The 15,307-nt window shown below is 43.7% G+C and overlaps 1 protein-coding gene and 1 long non-coding RNA gene across 5 annotated transcripts in view; one reads left to right on the top strand and one right to left on the bottom strand.

Annotated features, from left to right (window-relative positions):
- Positions 1-12,493, top strand: part of LOC135101263 (uncharacterized) — a 56,110-nt gene extending 43,617 nt beyond the window's left edge. For both annotated transcript variants that reach the window (XM_064004964.1, XM_064004963.1), the window contains 5 exons: positions 3,727-3,843; positions 7,995-8,092; positions 8,613-8,920; positions 10,422-10,574; positions 10,871-12,493. In XM_064004964.1, the coding sequence (XP_063861034.1) occupies positions 3,727-3,843; positions 7,995-8,092; positions 8,613-8,920; positions 10,422-10,574; positions 10,871-11,131 (937 nt within the window). In that variant the 3' untranslated portion in view covers positions 11,132-12,493. The remainder of the gene's footprint in view (positions 1-3,726; positions 3,844-7,994; positions 8,093-8,612; positions 8,921-10,421; positions 10,575-10,870) is intronic.
- The window catches only part of LOC135101265 (uncharacterized), a 175,023-nt gene that overhangs the window by 43,185 nt on the left and 116,531 nt on the right, over positions 1-15,307 (bottom strand). For 2 of the 3 annotated variants that reach the window (XR_010269178.1, XR_010269180.1), the window contains 2 exons: positions 4,947-5,013; positions 4,385-4,712 (listed from right to left, as the gene is read on the bottom strand). This is a non-coding gene — a long non-coding RNA (uncharacterized LOC135101265). Of the gene's footprint in view, positions 1-4,384; positions 4,713-4,946; positions 5,014-15,307 lie in introns of those variants that run through there. The other variant, XR_010269179.1, reaches the window with a different exon arrangement.

Below are 15,307 nucleotides of genomic sequence, written 5' to 3'. Positions count from 1 at the left end.
TATTCCGCCTTACTGACTCCCTGACACACACACACACACACACACACACACACACACACACACACACACAGTTGAATACAGCCCGTCTACAACCAAACTTCGCAGACCTTTTATTTGAGACACCACATGCTTGAAAGGACTTTAAACCCAATGCTCAAAACGCCATTGTTAACTTTTTACACGGCTTTACAGTTCATCTTAGCCTGTCATGTGAGAGAAACATAAACAGCACAAAAGTCATCATCAAAATCGTCTGGCATTAAGTAAATCTTTAGTCATCTTGAATCTGGGCTACACAAGTGCATCTAAAAACAATTTTGAGCCCTGCTAACACACAGGAAGGAGAAACACAGGAAAGAAAGTGAATGACGAGTCCACGTAATAGCTAATAATATTCTGACACGGAAGGAAGTGTGCAGGCAGTCAACTCTTTCCCGCTCAACGTGTCAAACCGCGCCACGATAACCTCATGTTGATCCTCGCACCGCCATGTACACTAGCAGTCTGCGCGCCTCAGAGCGACACTAAGCTGCACTGGGACATCGCAGAGGAAACCCCGAGACCTGGTGATGCTGAAGACGAGGTGCACGAGGGAAGAACTGAAGAGGCGGAAAAGAAAGAGGAAAAAAAAAAAAAGAGGAGGAGGAGGAGGAGGAGGAGGAGGAGGAGGAGGAGGTTCGTGTGCACGTGTTTCTCCCCGTGGTGTCAAGAGCGGCACGGCACCCTCGCCTGGGGACAAGTGGGCGATCCGCGGTGGCTGTACGTGACGCGGTGTTGGAAGCGTCACCGTGGTAGTCATAGCCTGGAGTGACTGAGGACGCATCACACACACACACACACACACACACACACACACACACACACACACACACACACACACACACTAACTGCAAGAACACGCACGGAAGCGATTTATAGTGCTCCATCTGCGTTAGACTGTCACGGGTTAAGTAGGGGGAATGAAAAGTTACAACACACACACACACACACACACACACACACACACACACACACACACACACACACACACACACACACACACACACACACACACACACACACACACACACACACAGAGAGAGAGAGAGAGAGAGAGAGAGAGAGAGAGAGAGAGAGAGAGAGAGAGAGAGAGAGAGAGAGAGAGAGAGAGAGAGAGAGAGAGAGAGAGAGAGAGAGAGGAAGACGCTGTGTGTAATATTATAGTGTCTTACCTACGACAACTGACCCTAATAATTCGATTAGCAGATCCTGGGCAAGAGGCACGACAAGGCTCTACCACCACCACCCTTCCGTCGGCAGCCCAAACACTGACGGCGTACAGTCCTTTCCTATCAAGAAAAGAGCGAATATCGGACAATTCAGTGACTTGAGAAAGTTTACCTTGACCGGAAGAGAAGGAACGCGGGCAACGGCCAGGCTACCCCCTTTAGGGCACAGTGGACGGCACACGCGTCTCCTTTGCTGGGAGGCGTAACTATGTACACAGAGCACCAGTCACGGCGACAGGAGGCAGGAAAGCCACGGCAAGATTCAGGCTGCAGCGTTTTATATTCTGCCGTCTGATTCAGACGGGAACCTCTGATGTCAACTCTTTGGGCATTTGAACTATAAGTAATTTACCCAAACTCTTGAGGATTACGAGCTGCACTCGTGATCACCAACTGTACGCTTCCTGTGAGAACTTGAGAGCTCATGGAGCTGATTTAAAAGTCAAGTTGAAACTTCAAACAAAACACATCACATACTTTGCTAAAAGAAAGCAGAAACTGCTCGCTCAACAATGAAAACCATAAGCGACCTAAGCAGCCCATCAAATGACAGGCAAGGACGTTACCAATGAGACAGATAACAGGAGGCATAAATTCAGCAGTGTGAGAGCAGGCGAGGATCCCGGCGTTTGATGCTCGTGCAGACCTTTAACTCTATGCAGACGGCAACACTCTCGGCTACCAGTGAAACATTTTAGATGCACGTTAAGAATAGCACTTGACAAATTATATATTTCTTTTTAATGTAGTCAGATGTAATTTGTTGGTGTGAGGTGCAATTGTACAAAAACGGCATTTTAACCGTGGTTAAACATTACCACTATTCTTAGTGTGCTCTTAAGTTTGATATTGACTTAAGGTAATTGAGAGCGGTGTATGCATTCGTTGGCAGCTTAGCACGTGTTGGCCAGGTGACCAAGGACTCCAGAAGAGATTGCCAGATAAGATCTTCATTTAACATACACTTAATATCAAGGAAATACCACGAATGAGTTGCGCGCGCGCGCACGCACGCACAACACACACACACACACACACACACACACACACACACACACACACACACACACACACACACACACACACACACACACACACACACGAGCATGCGGAGAAACTTGACATTTGGAAAATCAGTCAAGGGAACACGGCAGCAAATTCAAAGATACTATGTTAGATAAAAGATAATTCAGTGTTGGATAAAAGATAATTACAAGACGACTAACTGGCGGAACGAGGCAACTGGGTCACAAGTTCCAAAATTGGGTCAGAAATACGGAAGGAAAACGTAAGTGTTGGACAAACACTGTACGAGGTCAAGAGGTACACATCGTAAAAAGAAAAAAAAAGTCAAAGAAATGCCTGATTACACATATATAATAGGAAGTGAGTGAAGACTGGCGAAGATTGGAATAACGGACGACTAAACTCCTTGTTGAAACCAACTTTTCTTTATCACTTTGTAAAACATATGAAGAAAATATCAAGTTAGCGTATGTATATATATATATATATATATATATATATATATATATATATATATATATATATATATATATATATATATATATATATATATATATATATATAATCTTATTACTTTCTTCAGAATGAGCGAGTGAATGAAATTAAGAAATGAGCGAATTTATCACTTTAATATTTTTTTTCGGAGTGAGTGAATTAATTAACGAATGAATGAAGGCATGAATGATACTGAATGAATATAATGAATTATGCATTCTATTTATTCATTCATCTAAGAACCCCCAACAGCTACCTCTAACACGGACACTAACAACACATAATACATTTTAATCTCATGATGCATGCAAAAAGAATCATTTCAAGGTAAAAAGAGTAATAATAACCTTTCCTTCTGACTCTGTGATCACCTCCACTCCTGCAAGGTTGCCACACCTGAGCGGGGGAGGCAGGCATGTCATAACCCTCCTGCTCTATCTCTGCTCCATTGCACTGCCATCCATTAAACCATCACGCAGAGGGATGGAGATCGGGTTCTCTTGCATACGTAACCTATCGCAACACTTAATGACATTGTGAAAAAAGTCATGACTTTCTGGAAGTATGTGTAGTGTTTCGCAACACCAAGGGATGTGATGTTAAGGGTAAAGGTTTAGTCTGGTTTTCTTGCACGTTTAACCAATTGGAACGTTTACCAATAAAATGCAAATAATACTTTTCTTTATGTCTGTGTGTTCTGCAATACCAAACTTATGGAAACAACTTTAGTCGAATATTTAATTACAGTACAAACAAGGTACAATTTTTATTTTGTTATATGTAATTACAATACAAACAAACCATGATTTTTACTGCACGTGTTATTTTTTTATATTTTTTAATTAACTAATTTATCTTTATTTATTTACTTTTTTTTTTTTTTGCCGTGTCAAATGAGTGAGACTGCAGATTGTAAGTGTGTGTGACTCTTCTGCAGGGAGCGAGTGGTGGCGCGAGTGGGGACAGCCCGGGAGCTCGTGGCGGGGAGCCTGGGCCAGGTGCGGGCCGGGGAACACGCCCTGGTCGCCCTCGCCGCCCACACCGCCCGCACCAGGTAAGGATCTCCAGGTGTTGTAATGCTGGTGGAGGTACTGCTGGCTGGCTTTGTTTGTTTATTTGTTTGTGTATGTGTGTGTGTGTGTGTGTGTGTGTGTGTGTGTGTGTGTGTGTGTGTGTGTGTGTGTGTGTGTGTGTTATTATCGTTATTATGGATAGTAGTAGTGGTAATAGTAGTAGTGGTAATGGTGGTGGTGGTGGTGGTGGTAGGAGTAATAGTAGCAGTAGTAATACTACTACTATTACTATTATCTACTACTACTACTACCACTGCTACTACTTGTAGTTGTAGTCGTAGTAGTAGTAGTAGTAGTAGTAGTAGTAGTAGTAGGAGGAGGAGGAGGAGGAGGAGGAGGAGGAGGAGGAGGAGGAGGAGGAGGAGGAGGAGAGTTACTATATTGTTGCTAATGTGATCTGTGACGTACTCAAGAAGGAACAATGTGTGTAGTTTATTTGCAGACTATTATAATGTCTTAGGTTCCTCGCACATGTGTAAAACCATATGCCTGTGATGCTGTGTGTGTGTGTGTGTGTGTGTGTGTGTGTGTGTGTGTGTGTGTGTGTGTGTGTGTGTGTGTGTGTGTGTGTGTGTGTGTATACGCGCGCACAAAATTTAATACAGTCCTATTCATACAAAACATGATACAGAATAATGTACTCATAATGGGCGTCTTCCTGTCGACCCTTCCCGTCCCCTGTCAGTCATCACAGCCTTCAGTAGCAGCAACAGCAGCGCGACACGTGGTGGGTCAGTCCCTTTGTGTGTCTCCTGCTGGGTGGCCGCTACGTCTCCGCCACCACCACCACCAGCTGTCTGCATTGTGCCTCCCCGCGACAGGCAGCTCAGCGCTGCCTTCCACTTTCACTCTTTTCCACCAAGATGAGAAAAAAGAAGAAAAAATCGCGTTATAACCAACCCATGTTGACTTTTTCCCGCCAGCGCGGGACCCAGATATTGCAGGAGAAATCGCCTCGGTCTGTGCCGGCGCCCCTTGCCGTGTTGGGTTGCGAAACCGAATTAATGTTATGTCAAAATTGTACACCATTATCCACCAAGGGTCCCTGTCTTGCAAGTTATCACTGTGCTTTTTCCTCCCCTACCTCTCGTTAATGTCGACGTGGTGGCAGATTTCTCTCCGTCCCTCTCACTGGTGTCGTGAGCAGCACACTGTGGGTGAAGGTAATGACATAATCCACAGCAGCATCCTTTCAACATACAAATTTCCTTTAGTCAAAAAATTAATTATCCCCTTTCCTTCTCACGTCCCCCCTCGTCCGGTTTCTCTCGGCACAGTTGCAACACTTAAATATTTCCCCTTTTCTTCCCTACATCCCTGGAGGACTGGAACTCTTTTCTAACAATAAGCAGGCCGCCTTAACCCCGCGGCCCAAAACTTTCATCTCTTCTTGCGTCCGGCAGGCACCTCCATTCACCTCCATTCACAATTTCACGAGTCTTCCTCTTTCTTTTCTCATCGAGTCGAGAGTTTCGTACGGTATCCCACCTCAAGAACAATTAACTTGAACAAGAGGAATATAAATTCAAACCCAATGTTCACACGTGTATATTTTGGTGTGTGTGTGTGTGTGTGTGTGTGTGTGTGTGTGTGTGTGTGTGTGTGTGTGTGTGTGTGTGTGTGTGTGTGTGTGGGCGTGCATGCGTGCGTGCATGCGTGCGTGCAGCTCACATCTCTATCAGAATCTTGAACCACCACTTTCATTCTCTTCATCACACTGCCGCACGCCTAACAATTGCATCACCTAATATCATCACCATCCTCTCGCACGAAATAAAGATAACAAGCTTCCTACATACAATTGGGATGAAGAAAGAAGGAAAGTAACGGGAGAAACTATGGTGAATGAGCACGCAAAGTGTTCCCAGTAACTAGGCCACGACAAACTGCAGCCATTAAGCGAGATGATTGTTAGGGTAGAACTGAACTGCCATGAGCCGCGGCGGGGTGAGTAGGCGTGGCGAGGGCGTGGCAAGGGTCGCGAGTGATGAGGAGGCGTGGGTAGGCGTGGGAAGGGTGAGGATGAAAGGAAATTAACACCCGAGAGATTAGAACATTCACTTTCACTCACAATCTAGACAGAGACACACACATTATATTTTCTCACCTCCACGGAAGTTCTCAGGTAACCACTAATTAACATAGAACCAGGTAATACTTTATCATCAGTACCTATTAAAAATTTATCCAACGCCGCGGAGAAAGAACACGAGCTGCCAAACCTGTTAAGTAAAGATATTCGTATACCTTCGCAAAAAAAATCCACAAGGTAAACGTCCTTTAAGGAAAATGATGGATTGGTTGTTGGGTAACTTCAATATTCATGAGGGTTTGGTTAATTGAAGGGAACAGGTTATAACTGTGGCCAAATTATGATGGATGCTGTGAATGGGATGTAATAAGCCTATGAATCCATTAACTCTCTCTCTCTCTCTCTCTCTCTCTCTCTCTCTCTCTCTCTCTCTCTCTCTCTCTCTCTCTCTCTCTCTCTCTCTCTCTCTCTCTCTCTCTCTCTCTCTCTCTCTCTCTCTCTCTCTCCATAGTTTACTTAATTACCGAAAACCAAAAAAGGAGACAAAACTTAACACACACACACACACACACACACACACACACACACACACACACACACACACACACACAAAGGCTTTCTCTGGCCATTCTCCTCCTCAGCTCCCTATCACTTTAGAGGCATCGGACGCCCCCGCTGCAAGACCCATTTGTTGGCAAGCGTTGGCGGCTTCCCTTCCCTTCACGCCTCACTACTCACTGACAGGGCGAGGAAGAGTGGGGCTTCCTCCTCACTCAGCGCCAGTGACAGCAACGAGAGGGATGCAAAAAACTAACGAAAAAATATTATAAGGCTGTAGACTGTATTGGTGCTGATGGTGGTGGTGGTGGTGATTGTAATAGTTGCATATACGTATAGTTATATATATGTACTCGAGTAAATGTCTATGTAAATGGTCCCTAGCTACAAGATAAAAGCGATGCCTCAAACTTTACAATTTAACCCTTGAACTGTTATGGTTATCTCTTGTGTTAACAATGAGGTTACTATGAAAAGCGAGATAATTTGCATGGGGACACAGAAGTGAAGTAAGAAAAAAAAAGAATGATTTTTGTCTTTTCTATACCAGAGAACTATTTAGGAGACTGGACACATACTTAACATGCCTTAAATAGTTGCAAGTGGTTATGGTGAAAAAAAATGTCCAACAGTAAATGGGTTAAGGATACATGACCAGTAAGAGAAAGGTTCTGAGAAAAGAGGGAAAATAACAATCACAGTATTTTCACCAGCGGAATACGGAATAAAAGAAAGACACATATCTTCACTGTCATTCAATGGAGACGCCGTAAGCAGTTTTCCATGCCATTCCAGACTTTTGCCAAGAAATATACATGATTGTTCCATCGCATTTCACTTTCCCCTCGGCGCCTGCATGCATTCACGTGAGGGTGAGCGTCCCGGCCTCTGCTTTCCCGACTGATGGAAGAAAAAGAAATCGACGAGCGTGAGGCCTCGGACGGGAAGATAACACACCTGTATCAGACGAACGGAAAACACAGCCATGACAGCCGTGGAATATACCTGCGCGGTACCAACATTCAGCCAATCCGAGAAGTGCTTAGCATCGTAACTAACCGGTTCCTTGAAGTATAATAACATTGATGATGATGATGATGATGATGATGATGATAATGATGATGATAACAATAATAATAATAATGACGAGGAAGATATCAACAACAACAACAACAACAACAACAACAACAACAACATAATAATAATAATAATAATAATGATAATAATAATAATAATAATAATAATAATAATAATAATAATAATAATAATAATAATATAATTTTGCGCACATACACATTCTTAAATGATTCTTGGAGTGGTCCAACACCTTCCACTTGAATCTCTTAAGGGGAGCGGGATTTTAACTTAACTTTTAACTTAACTGCACTAAACTCAAATTTTCATCGCTCAAGAAGTAAACGATGAAAATTACTACTTCCACATATAATAACAATAATAACAATAATAATAATAATAATAACAACAATAATAATAATAAAAGCATCAGCATCAGCAAGCACTAAGCCCTGTTGGTCACTGCAGGCTGGAGGACGCGCGGCGGGCGGACAGCGGCCTGTACAGCGAGGACAGCGAGCGGGACGAGGACACCTGCCAGGACCGGTCGTCGGAGCACGCGTCAGGTGAGGAGTGTTGCATCATGCCGTAAGAAATATTTAGTTGACCATGATTTTTTTTTAATCGCTGAGTCATGTGAAAAAAAATGCATATCTACTGTTTTTTTTTTTTTTTCAAGTAGCATGATAAATGAGTTCTTTTCAAACATTCCAATATTTTGTTATTCTAGTGTGCAGTGACACAGTAGTTTTACCACCCTGTGGCAGGTGAGCATGGTGACACTGTCACCGTCAACTGCTTGTTGGCTTGTGTCTTGTTTTGAAACGTGTGGCACACTGATTTTGTATCCTCACCATAACAGAAACCTTTTAGTAACTTACCGGATTATACAGGTACAAGTAAATTCGTGTCTTACATACGAACAAAGTCTAGGTACGAATACAAAGCCAATTTGCAGCACCTTTTTAGAAAGAAAACAAGAATAAAAAGGCTAATCAAGAGTAAGATAGTATTACTGTTTCAGTGTGTGTGGCACTTGATTTATCGCTGTCTTCTCAGATCTACTAATTTCAGTTACATTTACAGCTTCGGAGGAAGATCTGTGGTCCTTACGGGGAAGTGACAGCTCCCCTAAGTCCCAGTCTGATCCTGCAGCACCTGCAACACTGCCACCACCTTGGATTACTACTGAGAGTAACAGCTGCAACAACAGCAGCAACAGCAGTGATGACGGCTATAAAACAGAGGCGGGCGAGCCCTCCCACGCCAGCCCCTTCTTCACCGACCCAACCCTCACCTCCAACTGCACCTCCACAGAAATAATCGAGGGCCTGGAGCGGGAATTGGAGTGGCTGCAGCACACCCTCGAGGAGGCAGAGAAGGAGTGTGAAGAGGTGAGCTGATTAGAAAAAAAACAACAACGAAAAATAAGTTACTTTAAATGACTCTGAAAAGTAAACAATTCCAGCTAAGCTGTATAATTTCTATGTAGTAGTTTTCTTTTCACACATTTACTTTTTATCTTCCCTTTCACTGTGATTCACATAAGTCGCATCATCCACAGTAGGTTTCTTCCTTATACGTCAGTAAAAGGTAAGAGTTGACACCAAATACCACATTTGACTGCGCTATTCCCAATGGGAGACTGATGGTGGTGCGGCGGGCGGCGAGGCGAGTCATGCCACAGCACCCTGACAACTGACACTCGTAGAAAGCCTCCCGCCGCAACACTGTGCTCGTGACACAATCGCACGACTTACGCTATTACGCGGCACGAGGAGTAAATTTAGGCTTAATGTTGATGATACGAAATAACGACACATGGGGAGCGCAGGTGTGTAAGACAGACAGGTAAAGGCTTACTGGGTCGTGGCAATTTGTCCTCCCCTTGCTACTAAAATTACTTTAAATGGCGTTTGTAATGAAGGCGATTTTCTGAAGCACGACGCTATCACACCACATATACAAGAGATACTACTTATTTGACACGTCTGTTGGTATCTTCTCCCCGCCTAAGAAGTCATACAACTGATGGAAATGGACGCTTAGAGATGCCCGGTCCTGACGGCAGCACAGCAAACCCACCTGCTATTGTTGTAGTTGGCCCGCCCCACCACCTGTTAATTCGAGCATTCATGACAGAAGAGGATCCTCAAATCCTGCACCTTTACTTACTACAATGGAGAAACAGAGGCAGTTCCAGCACCGTACCGGGACCTGAAGAACAGTTACGGAGCGGCGTTGCAACTTATCAAGCACACAGAAAGGCACCAGCTTCCCTAGATAGCGTGATGAGATATACCCCGAGATGGCAACACACACACACACACACACACACACACACACACACACACACACACACACACACACACACACACACACACACACACACACACACGTCATTGTATCTTTTCTCGATTCCTCCCGCCAGTCATTATTATTGAAGGTATGCACGAAAACGAAATCATATACTTTGAGTCATGAGGATGGCAATGGCTTGACAGTGTTGCTCGGTGAGTTGTGAGGAACTCCTGCTCAGGTTTCAATCATTGGTGTCACGTCCCACACACAAATATTGCTTCGTGGTGATGATGTCATGGTATTGATCTACTGTGCAAGATAAGAGGGAACATTGTTCTTACATAGGGATATCATTACAAGCATTCGTTAGTCGCGACAACATGAGCTGCGTGCAGGTCGAGAAGAGTGAACGGCGGACTCACGGCCATTCCCTCTGTGGTGTTATGTATTTGTTTATTTAAGTGATCATTATATCAATCAGCCCTATTCACAGTACACATGCATTCCAATCAATACATGTTATTCTGCTAGCTAACTTTGTTATGTTAAACTCCAGTTTTATAATCTCAGTTTTATAATCTATCTTTCTCTCAGGAATCATCACAGCAAGCCAAAGAGAAGCCAGTGGTAGAGGAGCCGAAGCCACCAGGGGAGTTGAGAGTAGAGGAAAGCGACAGGGAACGACTCTCTCACCTCGAGGAACAACTCAAACAGTTGCTGGAGGCGCTCATGTCCGTAGCGGATATGGTGAGTGACACACAGACCTCCTCCCTCGCGTTTATGAATAAATTATAATGATTATAATGGTTTCATGATAAGATAACCTGCTATCTCCTTGTTTACTTTACAAACGAAGATAATGCAATATACTAAATCTGATGACGAGATAACTTGATCTCCCTGTTTACTTTACACAGTGAGTCAAGGGAATAAAATCTTGAATAGGAAATTCCCAAGCACCACGCAGATATGTGTTTGGTGGCCATAAACTGCAATGAGATAAACTAATTACAAGCTTTTTTTTTTTTTTTTTTTTTTTCAAGAATCTGTCGCGGCGGACCCTGGGCAGGCTGGTGCTGGAGGCTGTGCAGGACGCCTCGGGCCACGCGGCCAGCACGATGAGGCCAGGCGCTGAAGACGAGGTGCCTCCAATATCACTCCTGACCAGATTGCTGGCCTCGCTGCCTCACCACGCCCCAGCCAAGCAGCAGGAAGAGACCACCGAATGGCTATTCCACAGCGCCCTTCGAGGACTGGCTCATCCTGCCGAGGCAAGGGAGCGGGTCGAGGCCACCATGGGATAATTAAGGACTAACGACTCACGTCACTGACTAAAGACTGACGTGACAAGCTGAACCGTGACCTTGAGGCAGAACAGTGAATGAGAGGTACTCCATGAGGTCACGACATGATGAGGCAACACACTCCTCGCTGACCTTCCCACAGTGGCACAGGTGAGGGCACACAGGTGAGCCACGCATACCACCACCATCGTAACGCAGCCTGTGTGTCCCTGATCCCGGCCTTTCCCTGCCAGGTGGGGTAGTTCTCCGCGGGAACAGACGCAGCTAAATTGCCTCCACCTGTGGCTCCCTCAGTGCGATCAAAACTCAATACACGGCGGCGGAACAAGACTGCGACAATGCGAACAAAACACACAGTTAGCAACACTTAAGATGTTAAGAACATATATTTATATAGTGAATAAGAAAATACATGATGAATATATGAACGAGTATCTATTAATCGAATAAGGAATGACAACTGATATACCACAAATACAAGAACAAATCTACAAACTATTCATTTGGTATAATTTTGCAATAACGACACTTCGCTGAACTAATCCACAAATCTGTTACCGAGTGATGTACATTTATCAATCATGAAGCGTCATAACACTGAAAACTGCACAGCTCATCTGTCCGTTAGCTTGGCGCACTGGCCCAACGAGGCCGAGGAGTTTCCCGCACGTTTCGTCGAGTGAGTTGTGGCGTGGCGGCGAGGGAAACAGGAGAGGCATGGGGCCGCTCTGCTCACTATATTGACGATAGTGATCAAGGAGGAGTGGGCACCAGGCACTACAAACGCCTTCTCGGTCTCAAGTCTTCGTGTTGCCGCGGAGGAGTCAGCTTCACCACATAAAGGAATAACAAACAACTGCAGACCTCTTCGCTCTCACGAACCTAAATGTGATGAGTCGCATGTTCTAATTTAATACAATAACGAGTCATGAGACTGTAAAGGCAAAGTTTCCTTCCACCATCAGTAACAATACGTGTATATGAATCAGCACCAACAACAAAAGTGTTATTGGATCAACCACAGTATAGGAAGCAGCAGAGCACAACAACCAGTCAAACCACAGATCACTGGGAGCCGTTGCAAAGGCTGATTCCACGAACAATACTGGACTGAACTCAGGCACATCCACACACCATCAGGCGGGATAAGGACGCACTCTGCCAGGGCACAACCAAGACGATATCAAATGTTTGCCTAAGAATCTGAATAGTGTTTAAAAATGCATATTAAGCGCTTTATTTTTAACAGATGTCTTCTTTTCCTTCTTTAGTTCCTCTTTTAAGAGCTTTGATAGTCTTTTGTTTCCTAGTCTCTCGATGTTTTGTTGTAGATATGTAAAATAAAGCACTTGATTAATGAAATATCGTGTTTCAGTTATGAGAGAGAGAGAGAGAGAGAGAGAGAGAGAGAGAGAGAGAGAGAGAGAGAGATTGTACACGTTACATCTTGTTTCCTTGTACCTATAATCTGAAAGTTCGCTATAAACTTTTCGGATTCGATTCCCAAACAGGTCCTGAGACACAGCTTAATACAAGGCAGAACTGTAATGAGAACTCGGTGCGTGGGTCTAAATTGTTCTCACAGGCTTAGGGCAGAAATGTGCACGTAGTAATGGCAGTAGTGATTAAGAGAGAGAGAGAGAGAGAGAGAGAGAGAGAGAGAGAGAGAGAGAGAGAGAGAGAGAGAGAGAGAGAGAGAGAGAGAGAGAGAGAGAGAGAGAGAGAGAGAGAGAGAGAGAACTGACCAGAGAAAACATCATCCTTTAGGAATATTTAGAATAAAAAAAATCACTGTATTTAGGAAGTAAAGTGGAATGATCGGTAAAAACAGGCTTCTAATAAGTCATGAATGAGACAGAATAATGGAGAGGATGCTGCTGAAAATAGAGTGATGTGTGGACGTGACGGAAGTGGGCAAGATCTAGATAAGGGAGAGGAACAGCGATAAGAAAACACCTGGGTTGTCAATCTGGTGCGGGCCTGACTATGTGTGGCAGTGTTATTTAGGGTACACATGTATTGCACCTACCATTACTGTTGCTGTTGTTATTATTATTATCACTATTATTATTATTATTATTATTATTATTATTATCATTATTATCATTATCATCATCATCATCATTACTATTTCACTTTATTTTATTTATTCATTTATCTATTTATTTGCTTACTTATCTATTTATTTATTTATCTACTTTTTGTGGTGTGCGAAATATTCATTCAACAGCAAACACTTACTTCACTGAGTTCGTGGCACAAGCAGCAGGCACAGGCTTGACACCGGCCCACTTTACGTAGTGCCACTGAATCCACACACTTTCAAGAGGGGAAAAATGCAGGTAATACCACTTTAATACAAGGCAGCAAGAGGCATAGCACACCTATCGACATCAAGACTACAGGTGGGAGATGGATTACAGCCGCTCTGCCACCTCACATCTGCCCGAGTAAAGCTGAAAATTTAATTGACGTGTTTGTTCCAGATGGTGACTAACGAGACAACAAAGCCACGCCCATTGATCAACTTCCCTCCACATCTGAAATAACTATAAAAATAATCAAACTAAATAACATAATACATGATTGCAAGTGAACCAAGTAATCATCCTCCTCATCACCACCAACAGCACCACCACCACTATCACCACCACCACCACCACCACCACCATCATCATCATCATCACCATCAACAGCACCACCACCACCACCACCATCATCATCATTTACAATTCCACCGCAGAACAAAGGCCTCTTCTAAATAATCTCCACTGAAATAACAATATTCTTACCGCAATAACATACAAAACACCAGGTGGAGATGGCGCAACACATCAGGTTATGATAATACAGGTTTTGCCTCTGAGAGTCGTCCTGGCCAGAGTGACGCTAATGTCCCAGTGTGTCAAATCAAGAAATACTGGAAACATGCGTAAAAACAAAGTGAAACTGAGACGATCAAAATATTTCGTACTGCTAAGGGTGCAAAGACTGAAAGAATGTGAAGGTTGGTGCCCTTGGAGAGAGAGAGAGAGAGAGAGAGAGAGAGAGAGAGAGAGAGAGAGAGAGAGAGAGAGAGAGAGAGAGAGAGAGAGAGAGAGAAAGAGAGAGAAAGAGAGAGAATAAGTAACATCACTCTTCTCACCCACCGCCCGTGCAACATTTTCTACTATCTTCTGTTGTTATCCCCATGGTTACTGCTCCTCGAAACTTGCTAATTAAACTGGCTTACTCTCACCCTTATTATGTCCACATTTCCATTGGAAGAGTTATTTTGTATCTTCACTCTTTCATCCCTTTTACTGATAAACTCTGAAACTCGTTTCCTGTTTCCCTTTTTCCTCCTTTCTACGATTTGAACTACTTCAAAAGAAGAATGTCAAGACACCTTAGAAATTCAACAAGACATCTCTCCTCGTTCTTCTATTTTTCATTAGGAAAAGGAATTGTGATCGGGCTATATAATACACTTCAGTAATAGAATGAAAACTGAGAGTCAAGTGCAGAACGTACCAAAAAAACAAAAATATAAAATGATATCTATCTATAGCTTTCTTTTACGAAATGGAACAAAATGAACAGAAAGCGAGCGAGGAGGTAAGTAGAGAGACATTCCACTAAGAGGCAACACGCATGACGGCAAAGGAAAACAATACGAGAACAAAACTGAATCCAAACACACATCTCTGAAACCTCTAACTGCAACGAGATGAGAAAGTATTGAGTTTATTTATGGACTGCGGTGGTGAAATGGCGAGTCCGAGAAAGGCAAAAGTGTTTGTGTGTGTGGCGTGTGGTGTGGTTAAGGAAGTTAAGTGAAGCACATCATTGCGGTGTGGTCAGTCGGGGAGGCAGCTTCGCGGACTGGCCAGCGAGTGAGAGTCTGCTGCTACTGTGAGGGAGAGTTAAAACAATAACTGAATGGGCGCGACGTGACAGCTGCGCGCCGAGGAAGATGGGGAGAGAAAGCTCATAGGCCTGTTTTTTTTTTTTTTTTTTTTTTTTATGTAGGAAGGACACTGGCCAAGGGCAACAAAAATCCAATAAAAAAATGCCCACTGAAATGCCAGTCCCATAAAAGGGTCAAAGCAGTAGTCAAAACTTGATGAATAAGTGTCTTGAAACCTCCCTCTTGAAGGAATTCAAGTCATAGGAAGGTGGAAATACAGAAGCAGG

The sequence above is a fragment of the Scylla paramamosain genome, chromosome 6, assembly GCF_035594125.1.
Source record: "Scylla paramamosain isolate STU-SP2022 chromosome 6, ASM3559412v1, whole genome shotgun sequence".
In the NCBI taxonomy this organism is placed as follows: Eukaryota; Metazoa; Arthropoda; class Malacostraca; order Decapoda; family Portunidae; genus Scylla; species Scylla paramamosain.
This window is presented reverse-complemented; position numbering and strand designations above follow the sequence as displayed.